Source organism: Capra hircus, chromosome 24 (assembly GCF_001704415.2).
Source record: "Capra hircus breed San Clemente chromosome 24, ASM170441v1, whole genome shotgun sequence".
NCBI classification, from domain to species: Eukaryota; Metazoa; Chordata; class Mammalia; order Artiodactyla; family Bovidae; genus Capra; species Capra hircus.
Genome location: NC_030831.1, coordinates 50730440 through 50755676, shown reverse-complemented (window position 1 = coordinate 50755676; position 25237 = coordinate 50730440). Strand labels below are relative to the sequence as shown.

The window sequence follows — 25237 nt, the reverse complement described above, 5'->3', positions numbered from 1 at the left end:
GCACAGCCTGTCTGATGGTACTGCCACTGTCTTATTTACCTTTTCTTTCCTCCCTTAGAGTATGTGCTTCCTCGAACAGAAAAAAAACATACCTTATTTATTCTATCGTCCCTGGAACCTAACACAGTACCAGGCAATACATGCTCATTAAATATTTGTTAAAATCACTACACAAGTGGATGTGGTCATGGAAAGTTTCATAAAAGAGATGAGACAGGCTGGAAATAATTACCACCAAGATCCCAACTCAAAAGTGAAGGAATTATCCCATTTGCTTAACTTTTAGCTACCTGGCTTTATATACTTTGTCCAAATCTGAAAGGACCTCGTGAGAAACACCTGTCGTTTTCTGAGGAAAGAAGCCACTGAGGCCAGCCTTTTTTTTTATAGACAGCCACCACTAGGGGGATCCATAAGGCTGAATACAGGGCTAGAGCAACTGAAAAGGGGCTATCAACCCACACAAGTCCATCAATGACAAGCACTCATAACAGCAATAGTTTAGGACAGGAAGCAGTGTAATGAGTCTTCAGAATTAGATCGCATCACAACCGCTCCCTAGGGGGATTCTAATACAGTTATCACCACTAACACCCACTGAGTTAAAAGCTTTCATTCTCCAAAAATGCAGATGGAGAATAGTGAATATCAAAAGGGTGTTTACTTTCAAAAAGAGGTGACATGATATCAATGTCTGGGTGATGAATAAGCTGGGCTTTACCCAATTAATCTTAAAGCTACCCTTTCAGACCACAACAGCTTCCATTATTAACCCACTGTTCTCAGAAACCAACTAACCCTCAACAAATACCAAAAGACACTAGTCTTCCTTTATTATTATTGACATGGAAGAGAAGTGGAGAATAAAAAAACAAGTAGCCTTTCATGCTCTTCCCAAATTTCAAGGTCAGATGATACTTCTGACACATTTCTAGGATTCTGTAGCAAAAGTGCTGCTGAACCACTAATTCCCCTTCAGAACAACGGCACACCTTTCTAAGGTGATAGTACTGGTTTAGTTGCTCAGTGGTGTCTGACTATTTGCCACCCCAGACTGTACCCCACCAGGCTCCTCTGTCCATGGCATTTTCCAGACAAGAACACTGGAGTGGTTTGCCATTTCCTCCTCCAGAGGATCTTCCTGACCCAGGGTTCAAACCCAGGTCTCACATTCCAGGCAGATTCTTTACCATCTGAGCCATCAGGGAAGCCTTCTAAGGTGACAGTGGCTTTTTATCAGTTTCTGTTCAAAGTAACTAGTTCTTAAAGAAATTTTAGCTCATTAACATGTTCCAAGAAACAGAGCTAAAGTTTTAACAGATCTCTGTTCTCAAATACTACATGAAAAATAAAAAACACACTCCTGTTTGTTTCATTTTCCTATCTCAAAACTTTCTCCTTTTAAAAATAGGCCTAGAACATGTGATTACCATATACTTTAGCCTTTATTTACTCAAAATATAACAAGACTGAAAAAAAATTAATATACTATACAGTTTTAAGTCATTCACAAAATTATCAATCATAAAAATAAGTTCAGCTGAAATAAAGAAAATTGAGAATTTGGGTGTTTTTAAACTATGTTACACATGATTCTAAATTATCAAACAGGTTATTTATAACTACTGAAACTGGTTCTGTGAGATTTACTTCTAAAATAGCCAGTTTTTACCAATTCACAAGTTACTCTTTCTGTGTCTGTTTTATGTTCCCCATCACATTTTTTATTCTACTTGCAATCATAAACAGCAGTTCAAATTCAAAGAGTCAACAGCCTACTAAATCCAGTTTTAAATGCTGATGCATGCCCCCCACCCCTGCAAAATGTACATTTTCAAAGCAGTAAGTACTTTTCTTATAAATGTTACCAGCACCCACCCATACAGACTAGTTCTAAGTCAATAAAAAATAAAGGGCATGGGATAAAAGAAGAGAGAAAGTTAAAAGAAAGGGATTACCTACCATTACTCTGCAGTGTTAATCCTGAGAGATCTTAAATTTTTAAAGGGGAAAAAAAATAAAATATTAATCATTATAATGAAAATAATTTCCACCATATTTAAAATTACAGAGTATAAATTTAAGCCAGAGATTCAAAATTTCCATGAACCATTTCAATTCAAGAATAGTAGTATAAATGCTATCTAACAATGCAAAAGTGCTTTCCATCTTATTTTTCAATAACAGTGTTCTACACAGGAAAAATACCAAGTATGTACACTTAGTTTTAGTAGTCAAAATATAAGCTTTCTCAGTATTCAAATTTAAATACACGTATTTCATTAAAAATGTCTGATTTTTAAAATTAGTTGAAATCCTGGACTATCTCCAAATTTACAATTTAACTTAGAAAAATTAAAACACTACTGATATCTTTTCCCTTTATGCTTCTAAGCATGGAAGTGAAGCCTGCTTACCAATTCCAGGTGATACAACTCGTTCATAGTGATATGGATTCACACAGACACTATCACATTTTAAGTCAAATGCATACTGACAATATTTAACATGTTTTAGTTCATTTTTGTGAAGGTCAGGCCACCTCCAGAGACGGGCATAGATCACATGAGGAAATCCCTTCCGACCAGCCACCTAAGAAAAGTAAATAACCATTTAATGAGCATCAATTATGCATCACGCATTATAAAAGCACTTGATACATCCTCATTTAATCCTTGAAATCCTACAAAGTCAGTATTAAAATTCCTATTTCTTAAACGAGAAAACTAAAGCTCAAAATAACTTAATTGGACAAGGTCACAAAGTAGTAAACTTAAGTATGATTTCAAGGCTTAGGCTCAGGTTTTAAAAATACACAAAAAAAGTATGCGTTTAATGAAGAAACAATACCTAAAATCTAGAAATAAAAATTTTAAACCTAACATTATGTTTTCTATATGTTTCTTTAAAAATATCAAACATATGAGATTATGTAATTCTACATGAAAAATTTGATCCGTGAAAACAAAAGGTAAAGACTTGTAAATTTAAGTTAACTCCGTAAGTTTTAGAAATATTGTTGAATTCTTCTGGATTGTTTTTCACATAAAAGTACCAGACATACAATACCAAATTTCTAAATTATAAAATAAAAAAAAGGAAAGAAAGCAAGCTGAGTTGTACATATAATTCCAAAAAAGAAAAAAAGGCTACAAGGATGAATACCAAAGGGCTAAAGATGTAGGTTTTCTTCTGATTTTTATTTTCCAAATTTTCTATACTGAACATTTTTTTTTAGTCAAAACATTTTTAAAAACTTTTAGGCTATACCTCTATTGAAAGAAGATACATCCTTCCATTTATTTCCATATAGTATATCAGTACAGGATCCTGTATTGATAATATCTGTACTATAGGATGTACTACAGTATCTAAAGAGATGGAGCAAGCATGACATTTCCATAGTAACTTAAGAGGAAACAAGGATTTGTAAAAACCTGCCATTACAAAGTACAGAAGAAACCTTGGAACAAGACTAACCTGAAGCCTTCCGTCCAATGTTCTCTGTATGGTAACACACTTGCTAGGGTGAGCTCCATTTGTAGTTATAGCTGTTATTAAAGAATCCAATTCATCTTTTTTCTCCTTCAGCTTTTTAACCAAACTTTCAATTGCTCTTTTGGCAAATGTTTCACTCTCTCCACCTTGTCTATGGCACATCAAACTATGTACAATGCTCAGACAGGCATCATTACTTGTTGGTGTATTCGTAATAGACATATTGTCCATTTGTTAAAGTTATTTCTTTTAAATCAAATATGTCTCCAATTTCCAGAGCAATTTTGATCTTTTGGAAGCAGCGAAAAACAACAGTTAACGTTGCAAGAAAAACTGTTAGACATGTAGTATTCAGGATAATCTAAAAAAAAAACAGAGAGAGAGAGACAGATATCAGAACACATTTCATAAAGCAGATTCAATTACTTTGGAAAAGATGGAACTGCTTCAGTTAAGTCAAAGACTCAATACACATAATTAAATGTGGTGCTTAGAGTTTTAAATGATTTAATTAAAATGTTGCCGTTTTTGACATTCCCAAAATATTAAAGTTAGACCTTATTATTATAGAGGCATGTTCAATCAAGTCTTGTTGACTGTACTAGTCACCCTAAAGTAAAATCTTAACAGAACCTTTAAAATGGATTACTTCTGAAGAGCAGCACTTTAAAATATTCTTGATTAACAAGTAACTAAAGCTAAAAGTCAACCGCTAATACACATGAAAAATTCGCCATCACCTGGCACCAAATGCTGTTTATCCATCAGCAATAGCCATCTTTGTTATAAGAGATCACCGACAACAATAAAAAGATGAATAATTTTTAAATGGGCAAAGGATTCTAATACTCATTTCGCCAAAGAAGAATGGCCAATAAGGACATGAAAGATACTCAAAATCATTAATCATTACTGAACTGCAAATCAAAACTACAAAGAGATACCACTTAACATTCACCAGGTGGATAAATCTAAAGAACAGACAAAAAGCATTCGTGAGAAAACGGAACCCTCATACACTGCTCGTGGGATTGCAAAATGGTACAGCCACCTTGGAAAAGGACTCTGACAATTCCTCAAAATGTTAAACACAAAGTTACCATATAATCCAGTGATCATGCCCTCAGCAATTCCATCCAAAATTACCAAAAACCTATGCCCACACAGAAATATGTACATAAATGTTCACAGCAGTATCATTCCTAATAGCCAAAACAACTCTAATTCCCATCAACTGATGAATGTATCAATATATACAATGTAATATTATCTAGTCATAAATAAGAATGAAGTACTGGTACATGCTTCAACATGGATGAACCTGGAAAACACGCTAAGTCAAAGTCACAGAAGGCCACTTGCTATATAGCCCCGTTTATATGAAACATCCAGAACAGGCAAAGCACCAAAAAAAAAAAAAAAAAAGTGGATTAGTGGTTGCCAAAGGTTTAGGTGGGGGAGGGTGAGGAATGATTGCTAATAGGTATGGAGTTTCCTTTGCATCAGTTGCTAAGCCCTGTCTCTCTTCAACTCCATGAACTATATAAAGTGCCAGGCTCCTCTGTCCATGGAATTCTCCAGCAAGAATACTGGAGTGAGTAACCATGTCCTTCTCCAGGAGATCTTTCCAGCCCAAGGATCGAACCCACATCTCTGGTGTCTCCTACAATGCAGGCAGATTCTTTACCACTGAGCCACCAGTCCTTCAGGGGTAATGAAAATGTTCTAAAATTGATACTTGTGATGGCTGCATAACTCTGTCACTATAGGGAAAACCATCAAATCATACACCTTAAAAGGGAGACTTTCATAGTATGTGAATTAACACATCAATAAAGTTGTTATTAAAAAAGAGACACCACTGAATTCCTCAGAAGATTTTACCCATAAAGGCAACAAGGTAAATTCCTTTCAAAAGAAATTAAAATATAGGAAATATTCATTAAAAATCCATTCAACATCTATAACACAAATTAACTTATCTAACCTCAAAATCTCATGTGAACTAGAAAAGGCCACCAGCCTAAGAAGAAAGGCGATGAAGCAGGAGCAGAGGCCATCGCGCATTTGCTGGCCTTGCTAGTCCCATGCTTGTTTTGCTTTCACTTTCTTTGGCTGTCTACTTGAATTTTTAACTCATTCTCCACTACCAAATTAATAAAACTAACTCATCAGTCTGCCAACATCGATTCCTCGTCTGACAACCTTTACTTGCACAGCGTGCTGATGTGCTCAGTCGTGGCCGACTCTGCGATCCCCTGGACTGTAGCCTGCCAGGTTCCTCTGTCCGTGCAATTGTCCAGGCAAGAATACGGGAGTGGGCTGCCATTTCCTTCTCCATGTACAGCTTGAACACCACTCAATTACCCAGCTCTGGAAAGCCTGGTAAATCATCTCTGACCTACCTGTCTCTGACCTCCCTTACATTCTCTCATAAAGTTACATGATTCTTTACCCTGGTCATTTCTACCAATTCCTATTCTATCAGACACTGATGTAGTTCTGGGCTTCCTTTAAATTTATATTACTTGATATTTAACACGTGCTCCCTTCTATTGCTATCTATTTTATATAAACACCTATCCCAGGCAGACAGAAACACATTTTTCGTGTATCTTTGAATACTGAGCCACTTGCCCACATTCAATAAATACATGCTGAAGGTGTACTTTTCAGATTACCAGAGATTACCTGCCTGGTGGGTTCTGAAGTTAAGAAATATGGATTAGAATGCCAAGTCTCACACTAAATAGTGGGACAAATTAAGTTACTTAAACTCTCTTTCTCCGAACCTGGATTAAAAGGAGCATATACAGAGCTCAAAGTGGAAAAATCTATATAAAGGTGTCTAGCACGTAATGCTGAGTGAAAAGGAGAACTTTCCGAATACCAAAATATTTAATTGTTTTAAAGAGATTTTCCTACAACACATTATGCATTTTTCTGCATTTTTTCTTATTAAAATTTGTCCAGGAAAATTTAGTAGGGCAGGAACAGCAGTAAACCACCCATCCAGGACTCACAACACAAAGGCATACAGGAGTCAGGCAAATTATATAAATAAATAAAATGTGGCAGGTGTAAAGAAAAGTACTAAGGCAAGCCCGTGCACGTCCGTCTAAAGTGAGCAGCCGATACTCCCAGCAGAAGTAGCATTTGAGTTGCCACATTTTCAAAGCCCATTTGTATGTCAAAAATAAGTACTGGCAACTTACTGGCAGGGAAGGGGAGGAAGGAATGAGAAAGAGAAACTACTATGAATGCCAAACCAAACACACCTTCCACTCCAATCTATCCCAAGAGAATCATCAGTTTGAAAACTCAGAAAGCCAACTGCATAACAATTTTAATTTCTAGACTGAAAGCTCTCAGGGACAGGGAGTAATACTTGTCTTACTAATCATTATATGCCCATAGGACATATAAGTGCTTCTTCTTATTAAACGAATGCAGTTCTGCCTGTGTTTTAAAATTCATGTCCAGGCTATTTCTTTTGCCTAACAGTCTCATATCCAGTCCCACTTTATCTACTCGGTAAATTCCTAGCCACCTTTCAAAGTGAAGTGTAAATGTCTCAATGCCTCCAAGAGCTTCCCCTAACACACTGTCTCCTCTCACCACAATCCTGAAGAACTACTTCCCTGGGATGTTTACTGTGTGCCTATTATATTACTTGACACCACTCTCAAAACCACACCCCAATTACAACTTAACACATTATATTGTAGTTTTCTGATTATGTATTTGCTTCACACCCTGTTGCCAAAGTTTAGAAAATGGCAGTACTTTCTCATTTTAGAAATTCCTAGTACAATGCCCTGTTCCTTTCATATAGTAGGCAAATACAAGTTGACTATAGTTTTTTTTTTTTTTTTCAGTATCATTACCTTGCAACAAATTCGGAAGAATGCAAACACTTATGTCGCTGAATTCATTCTGACATTATATCCAAAAGACTTGTTCCAGCTTATAATGTAATTAAGGATGAATTAAATTCAGATGACCATCATATTTACTATTGTGGGCAAGAATCCCTTAGAAGAAATGGAATAGCCCTCACAGTCAACAAGAGTCCAAAATGCAGTACTTGGGTGCGATCTCAAAAACAACAGAATGATCTCAATTCATTTCCAAGGCAAACCATTCAACATCACAATAATCCAAGTCTATGCCTCAATCACTTATGCCAAAGAATCTGAAGGCGAAAGGTTCTATGAAGACCTACAAGACATTCCACAACCAACACCAAAAAAAACTTGTCCATTTCATCACTGGAATGCAAAAGTAGGAAGTCAAGAGACACCTGGAGTAACAGGCAAGTTTGGCCTTGGAGTACAGAGTGAAGCAGGGCAAAGGATAACAAAGCTTTGCCAAGAGAACACACTGGTCATAGCAAACACACTCTTCCAACAACACAAGAGAAAACTCTACACATGGACATCACCAGATGGTCAATATCGAAATCAGACTGATTATATTCTTTTCAGCCAAAGATGGAGAAGCTCTACACAGTAAGAAAAAAACAAGACCTGGAGCTGACTATGGCTCAGATCATGAGCTCCTTATTGCAAAATTCAGACTTAAACAGAAGAAAGTGGAGAAAACCACTAGGCCATTCAGGTATGATCTAAATCAAATCCCTGATGATTACAGTGGCGGTTGACCAAGAGATTCAAGGGATTAGATCCGGTAGACAGAGTGCCTAAAAAACTATGGGTGGAGGTTTGTAACACTGTAACAGGAGGCGGTAACCAAAACCACCCCAAAGAAAAAAAAATGAAAGAAGGCAAAGTGGTTGTCTGACAAGGCTTTACAAATAGTTGAGAAAAGAAGAGAGGTGAAAGGTAGAGGACAAAGAGAAAGATATACCCAACTGATTGCAGAGGTTCAGAGAATAGCAAGGAAAGATCAGAAAGTCTTAAGTGAACAATGCAAAGAAATAGAGAGAAACAACAGAATGAGAAAGACAAGAGATCTCAAGAAAACTGGAGATACCAAGGGAACATTTCATGCAAAGATGGGCACAATAAAGGACAGAAACAGCAAAGACCTAACAGAAGTAGAAGAGATTAAGAAGAGGTAGCAAGAATACACAGAAAAACTATATAAAAAAGATCTTAATGACCTAGATAACCACGATGGTGCGGTCAATCACCTAGAGTCAAACATTCTGCAGTGTGAAGTCAAGCGGGCCCTAGGAAGCATTACTACAAATAAAGCTAGCGCAGGTGATGAAATTGCAGCTGAGCTATTTCAAATCCTAAAAGATGATGCTGCTAAAATGCTGTACTCAATATGTCAGCAAATTTGGAAAACTCAGCCTTGGCCACAGGACTGGAAAAGGTCCGTGTTCGTTTCAATCCTAAAGAACATTCTAACTATCATACAATTGCACTCATTTCACATGCTATGAAGGTAATGCTCCAAATCCTTTAAGCTAGGCTTCAGTAGCACATGAACCAAGAACTTACAGACGCACAAGCTAGATTTATAAAACACAGAGGAACCAGAGATCAAATTGCTAACATCTGTCGGATCACAGAAAGAGCAAGGGAATCCCAGAGAAACATCTGCTACTGCTTTACTGACTATGCTCAAGTCTTTGACTGTGTGGATCACAACAAACTGTAGAAAAATTCTTAAAGAGGTGAGAATAACACAGCACTTTACCTGTCTCCAGAGAAATCTGAATGGAGTTCAAGAAGCAACAATTAGAACTGGACATGGAACAACAGACCAGTTCAAAATTGGGAAAGGAGTACATCAAGGCTATACAATGTCACCCTGCTTATTTAACTTATATGCAGAGTACATCATGTAAAATGCCAGGCTGGATGAAGCACAAGCTGGAATCAAGACTGGTGGGAGAAATATCAATAATTTCAGATATGCAAATGATACCACTCTAATGATAAGAAGGGAAGGGGAACTAAAGAGTCCCTTGATGAGAGTGAAAGAGGAGTAAAAAGCTGGCTTAAAATTCAACACTCAAAACTAAGATCATAGCATCTGGTCCCATCACTTCATAGCAAATAAATGGGGGAAAGTGGAAACAGTGACAGATTTTATTTTCTCAGGCTCCAAAATCACTGTGGACAGTGACTGCAGCCATGAAATTAAAAGATGCTTGTTTCTTGGGCGGGGGGGGGGGGGGGGGGGGAACTATGATAAACCTAGACAACAGATTAAAAAGCAGAGACATCACTTTACCAAGAAAGGTCTGTATAGTCAAAGCTATGGTTTTTCCAGCAGTCATGTACAGATGAGAGAGCTGGACCATAAAGAAGGCTGAGTGCCCAGAATTGATGTTTTTGAACTATGGTGCTGGAGAAAACACTTGAGAGTCCCTTGGACTGCAAGGAGATCAAACCAGTGAATCCTAAAGGAAATCAACCCTGAATATTGACTGGAAGGACAGATGCTAAAGCTGAAGCACTAACAATCTGGCCACCTGTTGTGAAGAGCAGACTCACTGGGAAAGACCCTGATGCTGGGAAGTTTGAGGGCAGGAGGAGAAGGGAACAGAGGATGAGATGGTTGAATGGCATCACTGACTCAGTGGGCATGAATTTGAGCAAATTCAGGGATATAGTGAACAACACAGAAGTGATCAATCTAGCATGACACAGTCAATGGGGCAGCAGCGTCAGATACACTGAAAAACAACAACAAAGCACCTGAGTGTAACTATTTCATCACAATCTCACTATCAGATGTAACCACCTCTAAAATGTAAGCTATTTTTGGCCCTAACAACACCTCAGAAAACATTTTAATTGCACATTTCTCTGAAAACTAGTAAAAATATTCCTATGACCACAAGTGTCTGAAACATAATGTAAAAGCTCCTAGTATAAAAAAACAATACCAGCAGGGCCATACAGGTGTTCTCCTAAATTAAACAGTTCTAGATTACAATCTTTTAAAGAGTGATATGGAATGACAGTATGTCAGGAAGCATTTAACAGGAGGCTTCCTGTATGCTGTTTTGGATCTGTCAGGAATTCTCTGTTCCTTATAAATTCCTGAATACTCAGGAATTAAGAGGAGAGGCAAGCCTCTCCCAGGACTGAGGATCCAGGCATTTCCTTCATTAGTGTTTCTATATGGTGATAAGTACCCTCTTTCCTCTGTGAACCATACGGTTAAAGTGATTGTTTACAACTCTCTCTCTCTTTAATATGGATCACCTATGTTTTGTAAGTCTGGAATTTTAATCTTTATCTTTGCTGAGAATAACTACCTTGTAAGACAGTATATATGCCCACACTATGTTGATTAAAACACCTTTGCTCCATCAGAGCTCTGGTCCTCGTGTCTGTCTTTCTCTTTCTCTCTCTCTCAGGCTATTTCTTTAGAGCGCAGAGGCCCTCTGAGTTCACTTTCCACAGGTTCCGGTCCATTAAAGGACCTCAATAACAGTAGACAAGAGCATTTAAGTGGCATAAACAAATGCATAGATTTTAATCAAAGTTCTAGTAGCAGGACTATAAGCTAACATCTCTCTCAATTCTCTAGTCTATAAAACGGAAACAGTATCTGCCTTGACAAGTTTACAGACTGGCTATGGTAATCAAATGCAACAGTGTATACGTCAAAGCAACCTGGGGACCATAAATTGGCCAATTCAACAAACACTGTATCCCCTCTGAACAAAGCACTTAGAGATACAAAAACAAGTAACAGGTAGTCAGAAAATGGTGCTCTACTGAGAACATCCCATTTCTGTAACAATTTATATCACCTCATTAGCTATCCTGAAACAAAGTTCTAACCTACTTACAATTTTTAAAATAAACAATACCCTAATATAAAGGGGGGAAAAGATTAATATATAATGCAGTATATATTTCAATAAAAATGCTCAAGCATATCAACAAAATTAGAAAGTATAATCAAGAGGTTAGATGCTAGGACGTATATGGCACATCACCCTAAATATGACAGCTATGAATTTAGACCTTCCAAGACAGGTGAGTTGTTTTGACACAATGGCATTGTAGTCGGTGACATGGATTTTCCAAAATGTTAACTGCTGATAAAGTTCCAAACAACTTCAGTTAAGAAACTGAATTAACAGGACTGACATGTATACACTATTTTATATAAAATATATAACTAATAAGAACTTACTGTTCAGCACAGGGAACTCTATTCAATACTTTGTAATGATCTATATGGGAAAAGAATCTAAAAGAGAGTGTATATATGTATAACTGATTCACTTTGCTCTATAGCAGAAACATGACACTGTAAATCAACTATACTCCAATAAACAGTAAACAAAACAAACAAAGAAACTTAATTCCCCAAAACTGAATATATATTAAGATGGAGCTAAGGTCTAGACTAACTGTTTTCCTTCTACATGAATATTCCGGGCATTTGAAAGCACTGTGGAAAGCAAAAGATTCTTCACAGTCTCCCCCATGCAGGATGTCAGGCTCATTCCCCATGCACCAAAGTTCCTCCCACTAACTTCCACAACATCTCTTAAAGAACAGTTGCTGTTGTTCAGTCCTTTAGTCATGTCCAACTCTTTGTGACCCCATGGACTGCAGCACGCCAGGCTTCCCTGTCCTTCATCATCTCCTGGAGTTTGCTCAAATTCATGTCCATTCAACCAGGTCATCTTCTGTCACCCCCTTCTCCTACCCTCAATCTTTCTCAACATCAGGGTCTTTTAAAATGAGTCAGCTTTTTGCATCAGGTGGCCAAAGTGTTGGGAGTTTCAGTATTTACTCCACTGAGAACGACTGACAGAGAACCCAAACATATCATTATACTAAGTAACAGATGCCTAAAAGAGGTAGAAATTAGAGTGATCTGGAAATAGGAAAGCATGAAAAATCCACAAGTTAGCTAAGTCTTAGCATGATGTATCAGACAGGCAAGACCAGTATATGTCACACTGACAACCAACTTCCCCAAATCAGCAGCTTAAAACAAAGCTTTGTTTTCTGCATAAACTAAACGTCAATCACAAATATATGCCCAGAATAGCAATGTTCATCACTGCTCCTTGTCATCTCTCATGGATTAGGCTAAGAAAGCTCCATTTCTACATATGCTCTTAAATGACAGGGGGAAAGATCAGTTCAGTTCAGTTCAGTCACTCAGTCATGTCTAACTCTTTGCGACCCCATGGACTGCAGCATGCCAGGCCTCCCTGTCCATCATCAACTCCCGGAGTTCACCCAAACTCATGTCCATTGAGTCGGTGATGCCATCCAACCATCTCATTCTCTGTCGTCCCCCTTTCCTCCCGCCTCCAATCTTTCCCAGCATCAGGGTCTCTTCCAGTGAGTCGGTTCTTCACATCAGGTGCCCAGAGTATTGGAGTTTCAGCTTCAGCATCAGTCCTTCCAATGAATATTCAGGGCTGATTTCCTTTAGGATGGACTTGTTGGATCTCCTTGCTGTCCAAGGGACTCTCAAGAGTCTTCAACACCACAGTTCAAAAGCATCAATTCTTTGGTGCTCAGCTTTCTTTATAGTCCAACTCTCACATCTATACATGACTACTGGAAAAACCATAGCCTTGACTAGATGGACCTTTGTTGGCAAAGTAATGTCTCTGCTTTTTAATATGCTGTCTAGGTTGTTTATAACTTTTCTTCCAAGGAGTAAGCATCTTTTAATTTCAAGGCTGCAGTCACCATCTGCAGTGATTTTTGGAGCCCCAAAACATAAAGTCACTGTTTCCCCATCTATTTGCCATGAAATGATGGAACCAGATGCCATAATCTTAGTTTTCTGAATGTTGAGCTTTAAGCCAACTTTTTCACTCACCTCTTTCACTTTCATCAAGAGGTTCTTTAGTTCTTCTTCACTTTCTGCCATAAGGGTGGTGTCACCTGCATACCTGAGATTATTGGTATTTCTCCCAGCAATCTTGATTCCAGCTTGCACTTCATCCAGCCCATGTTTCTCATGATGTACTCTTCATGTAAGTTAAATAAGCAGGAGGAAAGACAGGATAACTCATACTCTGGCTTTTAAAGGTTGACTATCACTTCTGCTCACACTTGATAGCCAGTCATATGGCCATGCCGCCAGTGCTTCTCAACCAGAGCAACTCTATCCTTCCAGGAACATTTGGAAATGTCTAGAGACATTTTTGATTGCTACAATTGGAATGGGGGAGGTGGGGCAGTGGAGGCGGTGGAGGGCAGAGTACTACTGGGTATCTACTGGGTCAAGACCCGGGCTACTGCTAAACATTGTGCAATGCACAGTACAGTGCCCCATAACAGAAATTTACCAAGCCCAAAATGTCAATAGTGCCGAAGCTGACAAGCCCAGGACCAAGGCTAATTTCAAGGTTGGGGAGGGAGATAGAGAGAAGTACAATATTACCAGGCACCAGAAGAGCCATGAGAATATTGACGGAATAGTACTACCACATGTGAATAAGAATTTCCCAGGCTGAAGGAAAATCATAGGAAAAAGCAGAGGGACAGGAGTGTAGATGTTTCCCCTTGAGCAGGTTTATGGTAGAAGGGTCGGGGGAGGAGAAACAGCACTGGATCTGCATTAGAAAGAAAACCTTTGTGACAGCAAGAAGAGAGCTCTGCAAAGAGGAAAAGAACACCAGTTAGGAGAGAGTGATAAGTGCGCCCAGACTAGAGGCATGGGCAATGGAAACCAAAAGGAAACTTCTAGGCAGAACAGGACACTTCTAGGCAGGACACTTTTAGGCAGAGAATTTTTTTAGTCAACTACATACAAGGAGTGAAAAGAAGAAACAGTCAAAAGATGGCCCATTTCCTAGATAGGTTTACTGAAAGATGAAGAAAGAATAAAAGATTTTAAAGTGGTTAAGTAGCAAAATCAGCTTTAAATATGCTGTATTAACACCCCATTAAAGATGTTAAGCCTACGCGACAGTCTCTAACACAGAGATACTAGATAAAGTCACGGTAATAGAACAACAATCCCACTGCAATGGGGTAATTAATGGGAAGCAGGAAGTCAGCAAATGGGAGAGGTTTGTTCTTACATCTATCTATTTTGTGTTTTGTCCCTAGCCTTGCTATTAAACATAAGGTGCCACCTGAAGTTGACCATAGATCTAAAAGCAACTCCATGAAGTATAAAGCCACAATAATTAAAATACTCAGTAAAACTGAACAGGCTGAGTGCTGCCTGGAGAGGCTCTCATGGAGATTCATGAACTGTAATTAATGAATGCTGCCATTTTTAAATTTCTCAGATGTCTGTTTACTTTTGGATGATGACATTTGTAAAACAAACACAGAGGCATATTTTCTAGAAGTTATACATATCTTAGTCAAGGATCAAGTATGGGAATATTTGAGAAACTGCTTAAGTTTAACAAGGGGAAAAAAAAAAACAGCCTAGCCTGGTGAAGTATCATTAGAAAGAATTCTAAGCAGGCATGCACTAGGGGTGGGGCAAGCTTAATTCAATTACCTGAAGACACAAGTTACCTGAAGCACAAGTTACAGCCTAGACTGAGCCTCATCAAAATGAGGGCAGCTGGAGGAAAACCTCCAAGAGTACAAGGAATTATATGCACAGTACTAATTGGCTCAGAAGGTAAAGAATCTGCCTGCAATGCAGGAGACCCAGGTTCAATCCTTGCATTGGGAAGATCCCCTGGAAAAGGGCATGGCAACCCATTTCAGTATTCTTGCCTGGAAAAATCCCATGGACAGAGGAACCTGGCAGGCTACAGTCCATGGGTCACAAAGAGTTGGACACAACTGAGTGACTAACATTTTTCAATTATAAAGATTTAAGATAAGAATAATACAAAGAAACAAAAAGAACATTTTTTATGATAACTTTTAAGATGAACTACAAGGGACAAATTTTAAAATGTTTGCTGTTCACTCTCTGGGCTTAGATTTAAATGTCATACTGGTGTACCGATTTTCTAAATAATTTAATAATAAATATTCTTATTGTAAAATTAATTTTTCTGAATGAATATATTAAAGGTTGCTAAAAGAAGAATCAACAAACTCCTCTAGTTGACATGTTTTTTGTCTGCCAGCATGTATTTTCCCTTCTCTAACAGCACTCTGATTTCCCAAGGAGAATCTACCTGGGCAGGTGGGATAATGCCACTTCTGCCTAACCAGAGTCATCTCCATGGCATATCAGCTGTTTCAAAAATGGGAGAGGACCCAAGTCAGGCTAACGAGAGCCCTAGGACTTGTGTTGGAACCACAGACAGAAAAAAGAAAAAAAAGCCTCTCTTTGCTGGACCTGAACTTGAAACTGGGAGTAGTCAGTCTGGAGCCCGCCTGCCTGCTACGTCACTGCAGTCATGTCTGAATCTTTGAAACCACATGGAATGTAACCCACCAGGCTCCTCTGTCCTTGGGATTCTCCAGGCAAGAATACTGGAGCGGGTTTCCATTTCCTACTCCAGGGGATCTTCTCAATCCAGGGATCAAACCCACGTTTCTTCTGTCTCCTGCACTGGCTGGTGGATTCCTTACCACTAGCACCACCTGGGACCCTGCCTGAGACTTAGACTAACAAAAAGGGAAGCACAGCCAGAAGACAGAATCCTCATGATACTGGCTCTTTGTGACCCCAGATCCAGCACTCTGAGCCCAGCTCTGATTCCAGACCAAATCAATGAATTCCCTTTTCACTTGACTGCAACGTATTTCCCAAATTAACTGAACAAAAATTGACTTAATTGAGGACCTACTGTATAGCACAGAAAACTATACTCAATATTTTATGATAATGTATAAGGGAAAAAGACCTGAAAAAACATACATGTATCTGAATCACTGCGTTGTACACCTGAAACTAACACGATATTGTAAATCAACTCTATGCTTCAATTTTCTTTAAAGCTGAGTTAATAACATTCTCAGAGATAAGAGTAATATAATACAAACCACATATATCAACAATAATAAACAATAATTTTGTCAGTAACACAGATAACGAGTTACTTTAAAATAGCAGTTGCCACACTGGTCTCCAGTCCACTTACTTATATGCTTAATTATTGAGAATTCCAAACAACCTTTGTTTACGTGATTTATATCTATTAACATTTACCATATCACAAATTAAAAATGTTTACTCTATCCAATTAACTTAATAAACCCATTACATATTAATATAAATTTTATGAAAAGTATTTTCTAAAACAAAAAAGTCAATCTTCAGAATGACATCATTTTTGTTTTTGCAAATTTCTTTAATGTCTAGCTTAAGAGAAGATAGCTGGATTCTCATAAGTGCTACTGCATTCAATCCACTGTGATGTTTAATGTTTATGAAGAAAATACACCTCACACAGATAAGTAATTGGAAAAGACAGGAATATTTTAATGGCCCTTTTATATAATGATGGCTGTTCATCTTTTATTCAACCCAAAATGCAACAAATGGCAATTCCTAAAAGTTAGATGCAATGTGGAATCTGAAACTGTTATCAATGGAACTTCTTGGCTCTGTTACACAAAAATCCACTGGTCCATATTACACTTTGATTGGCTCTCCTATGCACACGTGATTTGTAACATCATGCATTGGTCATCTAGAAAAATACTGGTTCAATGAGTTATACAGACCTTCCCAGGGTTGACACATTTCTTATAGAATGTATTTTTCTAAAATCACATTCCTAAATATCACCACCATCAGAAAAATCTTTAAGTACGGGGAAGCTGGCAAGCCCACGGTGACAGGTACACGTTTTCCAGAAATCTAATTTTCACTTGAAAGACTAGATTCTTATCACTGGTAGCAACCAGTTATTATCCTTGAATGGCAGGTTCATTTCACTCACTTTCAAGGAAAACGCCTGCCAAATATCCAAGTCTAAGTAATGACAGTTTATTATTCTTTTAAGTAAAAATAAAAGTGGTGTTCCATTTAAAACGCGGCAAGTGGTTTTCCTAGAGATGAACTTTGTACATAGATGTGCAGAAAAACTTTATGCACACCTCAATTTTTTAAATATTTATTTATTTATAGTTGCTGTTTAGTGGCTAAGTTATGTCTGACTGTTTGCGACCCCATGGACTGTAGCCCCACCAGGCTCCTGTGTCCGTGGGATTTCTCCAACAAGAATACTGGAGTGGGTTGCCATTTCCTTCTCCTGGGGATCTTTCCTCCCCAGGGATCGAACTCTATGGTCTCCTGCATTGGAAGGCGGATTCTTTATCACTGACCTGCCAGGGAAGCCCAATTTATTTATTAGCTTATTTAACACTTATTTGGCTGTGTTGGGTCTTAGTTGCAGCATGCAGGTGAACAGACTCGTGGCGCATGGGCTCAGCAGCCACAGCAGGAGGGTTTTACTTGCTCTGTGCACAGCACGCAGCACTCTGGATCTTAGTTTCCTGTCCAGGGAATCGAACCCATGTCCCCTGCACTTCAAGGCAGATTTTTAACCACTGGACTACCAGGGAAGTCTCCACACATTTATTTAATCATAAAAAGACATGCACTCCAGGGTAGAGATTTTAAAAATTAAAACATTTTACTGCTTTACCAAGGAAATTTTTAAGTGAAATTCACATTTTTTTTCAAATGCTTAACGTGTTTGGTACCACTGCCTTGATTCAAACTAAGGTGCCAGCAGTTTACCCACCACTGCTTCCTCATTCTCAGTGCAAATGCCAACACAGCAACAGTGCCCATAATGTCTGTTTTATTATAAGAATGATTCTGGCTTCATGAACCCCTAGAAGGGACATGGGGATCCCCAGGAGTCTGTCAATCACACTTTGGAAAACACTGTTTTAAAAGATTGTAAAGTAGGGTGGATTTTAATAACTGGAAACTGAAAAATACATTTCATAAAACCTCATTATTGAAGAAGACTATCAAGTCATCAAGCTTATTCTTTCAAAGAGGGGCTATACCAGAATTCCCCCGCAGGTCACACCAGCCCCACTAAATCTATACTGAGTGGAGCCCTAACTTTAAAGGCACCAAGAGTCTGAGGTGCTATCAATTTCACAAAGCACTGATGTAGTCTGTACCAGTCTACATGCTTCACTTTACAAATTACCAGAAAGACAGTGGAACAAACTGCAATGTCACAGATAAATGAAACTATTAAAAAGACTAATTACATAGAAATTGTGCCGTTTTTATTATTAGCCAGCTGCTGGATTTCAACATCTGTACACATAAAATTCTCCCTTCAACTAGTTTTGGTAGACCTGTATGACATAGATGCACGGAGTGTTACTTTAAACAGTAATTCCTCTTTATCTCATCACATTAAGCACTACTTTCAGTTGTCCTCTCAGCAGATGATTCAATTATTACAATGACTGGCCACCTACTGATATCAAATGCTCCAGAATTCACTAGTGAAAACCACAGATAAATAACCTTAACCCAGTCTTACATTCAGAAATACATTTTGAAAAATGTAAAAGATCTGAATTACACACATTCATCTACATTAAGATTAAAAAATATTATACCTTACTCATACCAAAGACAAATATTCAGTAGAAGTCCTTTTTTTTTTAAACATCCTTTTAAAACATCCTTTAAAAGTCCTTTTTTTTTAAAAGAAGATTTGCATTCTAAACACACAGATTGGGGTTTGATGAATTTTAAGTAAATTACTCCAGTGCATCAAGGACTGCAAAATAAAGCTTATACTGCATCAAAACAAATGAAGCAATAAAGATAAGCATACTAACATATCCAAATGCTTTAAAATCAAGAGGTTCTTTTTATTATTTTTTTTTAAACAATACAGATTCCCATGCCTCCTCCACTCCATTCTCATCCTGAATTGGTGTGTTTGGGGGATGGCACGTACAGAAGGGACAAAGAATATTCTGTTTTATTTTTTTAAATAGCTCGTCCAGATGCAACTACTGGTAAACCAGCACTTGTGAACTACTTCAGGTAATGTAAATGGAAAACTGATCATGCTCTCCTGGATGATCTCCAAAGAACTGCTAATGGGGCTTCCCTGATGGCCCAGTGGTTAAGTAAGAATCCACCTTGCAATGCAGGGAACACTGGTTTGACCCATGATGCAGGAAGATCCCACATGGGCGCCACCGCTACCGAAGCCCACGCCTAGAGCCTGAGCTCAGCCACAAGAGGAGCCCCGGCCACGAGAAGCCCTTGCACTACAGCCAGAGAAGGTCTGGGCCCTGCAACAAAGACCCAGCGCAGCCAAAACTAAATAATTCATTTTTAAAAGAAGAACAAGTTGGGCTTGTTGAACAAACGTCTCATAGTGTGTAAGTTGACGTCTGACAGTAAAATCTAACTCAATGCACCTCGCGTCTCAGGAACCAATGAAGTGACCAGTTAATTGTTGCCAACAAAATGCGATGGTTTCCAAACAGATCAACCCCCTATGAAGACCAAATTCCCACTGGGAGTTTAGATGCAAAGTTCAGCACCTAACCCAAGTCATTAGTCTTTAAAAGGAGCCCAAGTAAGCATTTTAGAATATGTTAAAATATCAACTTCCTATTTAGGATAGAAATGATAAACCAACTTCTCAGCAGGGGAAATACAGCTTCCTAAAACTTGATACCAGACAACTCAAATGAACTGTGAAATGAAGAAAGGTTCAAACAGGAGACAGAGGGACAGACTTGGAAGCAAAAGAAATATGGCAATACCTTCAAGGAACCATGTGATTGTGTATATCACTGTATTAAAGAATGTAAAGGTGACACGGTGAAACAGTTAAAAAATTTAAACAAGAAGTCAGAGGACCCAATAGCTCAACCATTTTGGAACTCTGATCTGGCTGCACCCCAAGCCAACTGAGTCACAATTTCTGGAAGTGCGATCCAGCCATCAGTATTTTGCACAACTCCCCAAGAGATTTCAAAACACAACCAAGGTTGAGAATCACTGCCTTAAACCTTGAGAGTAAAAAAAAACAACAACAACAACAAAAAGATGACCCCCCACACAGTAACAAGTTTTCCAAAATGCAAACAATTCTCATTTAAAATGTAAATAATGAAGTATAGACTTTAAATGTAAAGGTATTTAGAATTATCACTTTTAAATTAAGATGTAAAAACAGACTCTCTACAGTACGTAGTAGCTATCTGACCTATATAATTTGCAGTAGTAAATAATCAAAACTTAAGTTACAAGATTCTAATGATCTACCATCTCAGTTCTACATAGGTAAGTGCTACCCTAGTTTTTATCCACTCTCACGGTTAAAACAAATTTTCCTGGATGCCAAGTACACCACGTAATAGTGTCAAGGTGACACAACCTAAAATACTTTGTTCCTGAGAAGCTGGAATTTAGCCACATTTCCTATCACCAAAATTACACATTTTAGGATGAGGGGGGAAAAAAATCCAAAAATTCTAAATATGACTCATTACTAAGCATATGTTTTGGCATATTATCTATGCTAACAGTACTGAAAGTTGCTCAAATGAATAATATCTAGATATATTTGTCAACCACTTGAATTTCTCTTTTCTTTTTTGATTTTTTAAAATTTCTCTTTTTAAAACAATTAAATCTTCATCAACTGTGGAGCAAAAAATTCAAAATTTAATAATTTAACAAAATGGTATTAAATTCTGGGTTAGGTTTATCTAACTCCTTTAACTTTGGTGTAGAAAACAATGAAATCAATTGAAACCATTTCCATCAGATTAGTTTTACACATAACAGTCACTTTTAATCATCACTAAAGCAAAACAAAAATTTCTGCCTAACTACATAACCTTGTAGGGTACAAAAATAAAGGAAATCCAAACATGTACAAAGAGCACTGAAATGACTAACATGTTCACTGAATGAAAAAAACTGGGGAAAAAAAAAAAGAAGAAGAAGCATAAGCTAGAGGGGGACACAACAGAACTAAGTTTACACATAAGAAAAATAATGTATGTTCTCACCAAAATGGACAAAATTTTAGATGAGACTAAATATGCATTTTACATATAACGAGGCAGATCCTATAGGGTTAACTGCCCTAGTAGAGGCTTCAGCAATTCACAGCTCAATTAGAATAGTGTCTAATGATGTTACTACAACACCAGCTCAATCAGGGGAAAAAAAAAACTTCCAAGCCAGAGAGCTGGAGTGTGACTGGACAGCATAAATTAGTTCAACATTTGGGCGGGGGTCGGGGGTGGAGGGGAGGATCTGAAGGGGAATGCAGAAAAATAAATTCACACACAAATGGTGAAACAGTTCAACTAAAATGTAGCTTAAGAAAGTGAAGCACAGTTTTTATAAGACTTGCTGCTTCCCAGTATAAGCAGAATTGCTTCGAACAGCAAAGCCATCGAAAACAGTCAATGATGCATATAAAACTTATTTCAAAAAGCTTCACGGTGACTTTCTCAGCACAGGTTTTCATTAAATCTGAAACCGATTCGCAGTTTTTTCTAAGCTTAAGATATACAACTGAGGAACTTAACTAAACAAAGAAGTTTCTACATATGACTTAATTAAAAAATTAAGATGCAATACCTCTTTAAAGTAAGTTCCCCCCAAAACCTGGAAAGCAAAGAAAAAGCCACTTCTATTAACAGACTCAAAAAATCTTGTATCAATTTTCTCTAGAAAGAGTTTTAGTTTTAACTCCAACAACTTAAACCTACATAATTCATCACCACCCTTAGACCTAAACAGACTTCAAATTTTAAACTCCTGGCCTACCTGTATTATATTTGTACTGTAACAAACCCATTTAAGAAAGTAAAATGTAACATTAAGGAAGAAACATTAATTTAAAAAATCATACTTTAAGATGGTAATGATATCAATCATTTACAACTTGAAATGTCAAATACTACTCATATCTGAACATTCCAAAAGAGAAAATAAATCCTTTAGCAGAAAAAGAAAAGCTGCACACTAGCACTCCCCAAGCTGAAATAAATTTGGTCTAAGTACAACATAGCAAAGACAACGTATGAAAACTGCAATAAAAATTTACTGAAATGCAATGGACTAAACCTAGTAAAGTTCGTAAACGTATTTATTTCTGTATTTTCTATTAGGACTAAATAGTTTCTGCCAGAAAAAAAGTACTGAACCTACTTTTTAAACACCCTGAGACTGAAAGGATGCTAAGTCTTGCAAAAGTCAAAGGTTGTTAAAATCAGCGAAGACAATGTGCTTTTAGAAAGTTAATTCAGACTAATTTAAATGACTCCCCATTATATCTACAATTTCTAAATAAATTAGCAGTTTCACCTTAAACTACAGCCCCAAAACTAAAGGCATCAAGAAACTAAATTCAAAATAAACTATTTGGAAACAGGCAAATATACTTATTTTCAAAAATTTTACTACGGTTTTCAAGGGGGAAATATTAATAATCATTAATTTTCAGTAGAGTTTTTTTTTTTAACCTCTCTATATTGCACTCCCCCCCCCAAAAAAAAAATCTTTCAAGTTAACGAAACACACCCACTTCTTCGAAAATCTCAAATTCAGCTTGAGAAATTACAAGAGCAGTTTGGGGCTTGAGATGGAGCCACCGCCCTGCACAGCCTACACCGATTTCACGCTCAGTACTTGCAGTCGGAGCAATAAAATAAGTTGACTCTTATTTTTCATTACGAGTGCGGGGTGGGGGGCTGGAGGCGGCCTGGTCAGTTAGGTGTTAATGATGTTTCCTGCACACCGCCGTCACCCACGGTACTCAAAAAAGTAAAGTCAACAAACCAAAGCCAGAAACACGAACTGGAGTGACACAACCAGGAAGAGAAAATAAGGGACAAAGAGGAAAAAAAAAAAAACTGCTCGAGAAAAGAAATGAAGAGAGACCATTCACAACTTTCATTCACACCGAAGGCAGCCCGCTCCCGCCGGGGCCGACACGCTCCGCCGTGAGGGACGGGGGAACTACCTCAGAACAACAAAGAGTGGCGACGGCCGCGGCAGCACGCCCAGCGCGGGCTCCACTCGGTTCCGCCGCGGACCCCGCGGGCAGCTCGGGGCCGCAGGACCGACTCCGGAGCCCGAGAGACGCGAGGCGCCGCGGCCCGGCCCGGCCCGTCAGGCGGCCGCGCCGGTTCTCCGGGCCGGGCCCGCCGGCTTCCCGCGCGCGCTCCCCGCCGCCGCCCGGAGCCCGCCCCGGGGCGGGGAAGCCGCGGGCGGGGGCGCGCGGGCCCGGCCCGGGAGAAGGGGAGGGGGACATGGCGCGTTACCTGGGCCCGGGCGACGGCGAGGGGCTTCCGCTCTCCCGCCGCGGCTCGTCCCTCCGCCCGGCGGGCGTCGGCGCGCTCCTCGCCCCCCGCCCCGAGGCGTTCCGGGCCAGGCCGCCCGCTCCTCGGCGCCGCGCCGCTGCCCGCGCGGGCCGGGCCGCCTCCGAGCTCCCGGGCCGCCCCGCGGCAGGGCCGGGGCAGGGGGGTTGCCCCTCTCGCGGGGCGCCCGGCTCCCCTCACCCGCTCCTGCCCCCCTGGGCGGCCGCGGAGCCGAGGAGAGGGCGGGAAGGGGGCCTCCGGCGGACAGCGGGCGGCTACGAACGCGGGCTCCGCCACTCGAGCCGCTCCGTTACCGCAGCGGCGGCGGCGGCGGCGACGACGACCAGGGCCGTGTTGTTGCTGCCAACTTGTCGGGAGGACACTGAGCATGCGCGCGCGGAGACCACATCCGGGTAATTTCAGGGTTTGGCCCTCTTCTCCCCACCCTGCCCCCCTCCCCGCGCTGCTTTCCTTTCTCTCGCTGCCCCCGCCCCGAACCCCCCGCCAGAGGGACGGGAGGGTCGCTCTGCGCAGGCGCCCGCGGGCCAGCGCCGGCGGCGGGGAGCTCCGAATCCCGGCCTGGTCCCGGGCCCGGGCGGAGTGCGCTGCCCCCAAAGATCTGGGGAGCGGCTGCTCCGTGGGCGTCCCTTTGCCACAAAGTACCCCAACAGCGCCGGAGAGCTCGGCGTGTTAGTGGGTGTCTAGTAAGTTTATAAACAACGATCAGGCGGGCCTCGTTTTTGTTTTGTTGTTGTTTTTGTTTTTTGAGGACCTGCGTGGCCGCAAAAAAAAAAAAAAAGACTTTTTTAACAGCTTGCTTTGGGGAGAACGTAGCCGTAGCGGGTTATTTGGGAAAGAAACTGGGGTGACCGTACCTTCCCTCTCTGCCATTCCTGGGTCCCTAGATCCAGAGGTGTTTAAACTCACAAGATGCCTTCTTAGGTTGAGCAGGACAGCTATGGAACCACAGATTTGAGAGCCTGAACAGGTATTGTAGTTCCTGAATGGTTCCTGTTGGAAGAGGTTTAGGCGGAACCTCGGAGTTGGAAGGGACTTTCGGGGTCCTACAGCACACCTGTTAAGTAGGTTACCTGCTGGGTAAAGGAAAGGTGCAAACTCCACTTTTGACCTTATATTTGTGTCATTTGGGCTTCCCTGTGGCTCAGATGTTAAAGCATCTGCCCGCAATGCGGGAGACCTGGGTTCGATCCCTGGGTCGGGAAGATCCCCTGGAGAAGGCAATGGTAACCTACTTCAGTATTCTTGCCTGGAAAATCCCATGGACGGAGGAGCTTGGTGGGCTACAGTCCATGGGGTCACAAAGAGTCAGACACGACTGAGCGACTTCACTTTCACTTTCTTTCACTTTGTGTTATTTGAAAAATTTACAAGATGAATGCATTTCCTCAATGTTTTTAAAGTTTCAGAAAACACGTACTATATACATATATTTTTTTCTCACCAACCAGGAAATATTTCTGTTGGGGGTCCCACCAAGATTACTATGGGAAGGTTCTAAAGTCACTTCTTAAGTCTTGTCGCTCAGAATCTGTCTTCTCCCCCAA

The 25237-nt window shown here is 39.7% G+C and overlaps 1 protein-coding gene across 2 annotated transcripts in view; it reads right to left on the bottom strand.

The window, feature by feature from the left end:
• Positions 1–23748, bottom strand: part of SMAD4 (SMAD family member 4) — a 56158-nt gene extending 32410 nt beyond the window's left edge. For both annotated transcript variants that reach the window (XM_018039535.1, XM_018039536.1), the window contains exons 1-4: positions 23637–23748; positions 3481–3859; positions 2418–2592; positions 1963–1992 (exon numbers count right to left, since the gene is read on the bottom strand). In XM_018039535.1, coding sequence (XP_017895024.1) covers positions 1963–1992; positions 2418–2592; positions 3481–3729 — 454 coding nt within the window. In that variant the 5' untranslated portion in view covers positions 3730–3859; positions 23637–23748. The remainder of the gene's footprint in view (positions 1–1962; positions 1993–2417; positions 2593–3480; positions 3860–23636) is intronic.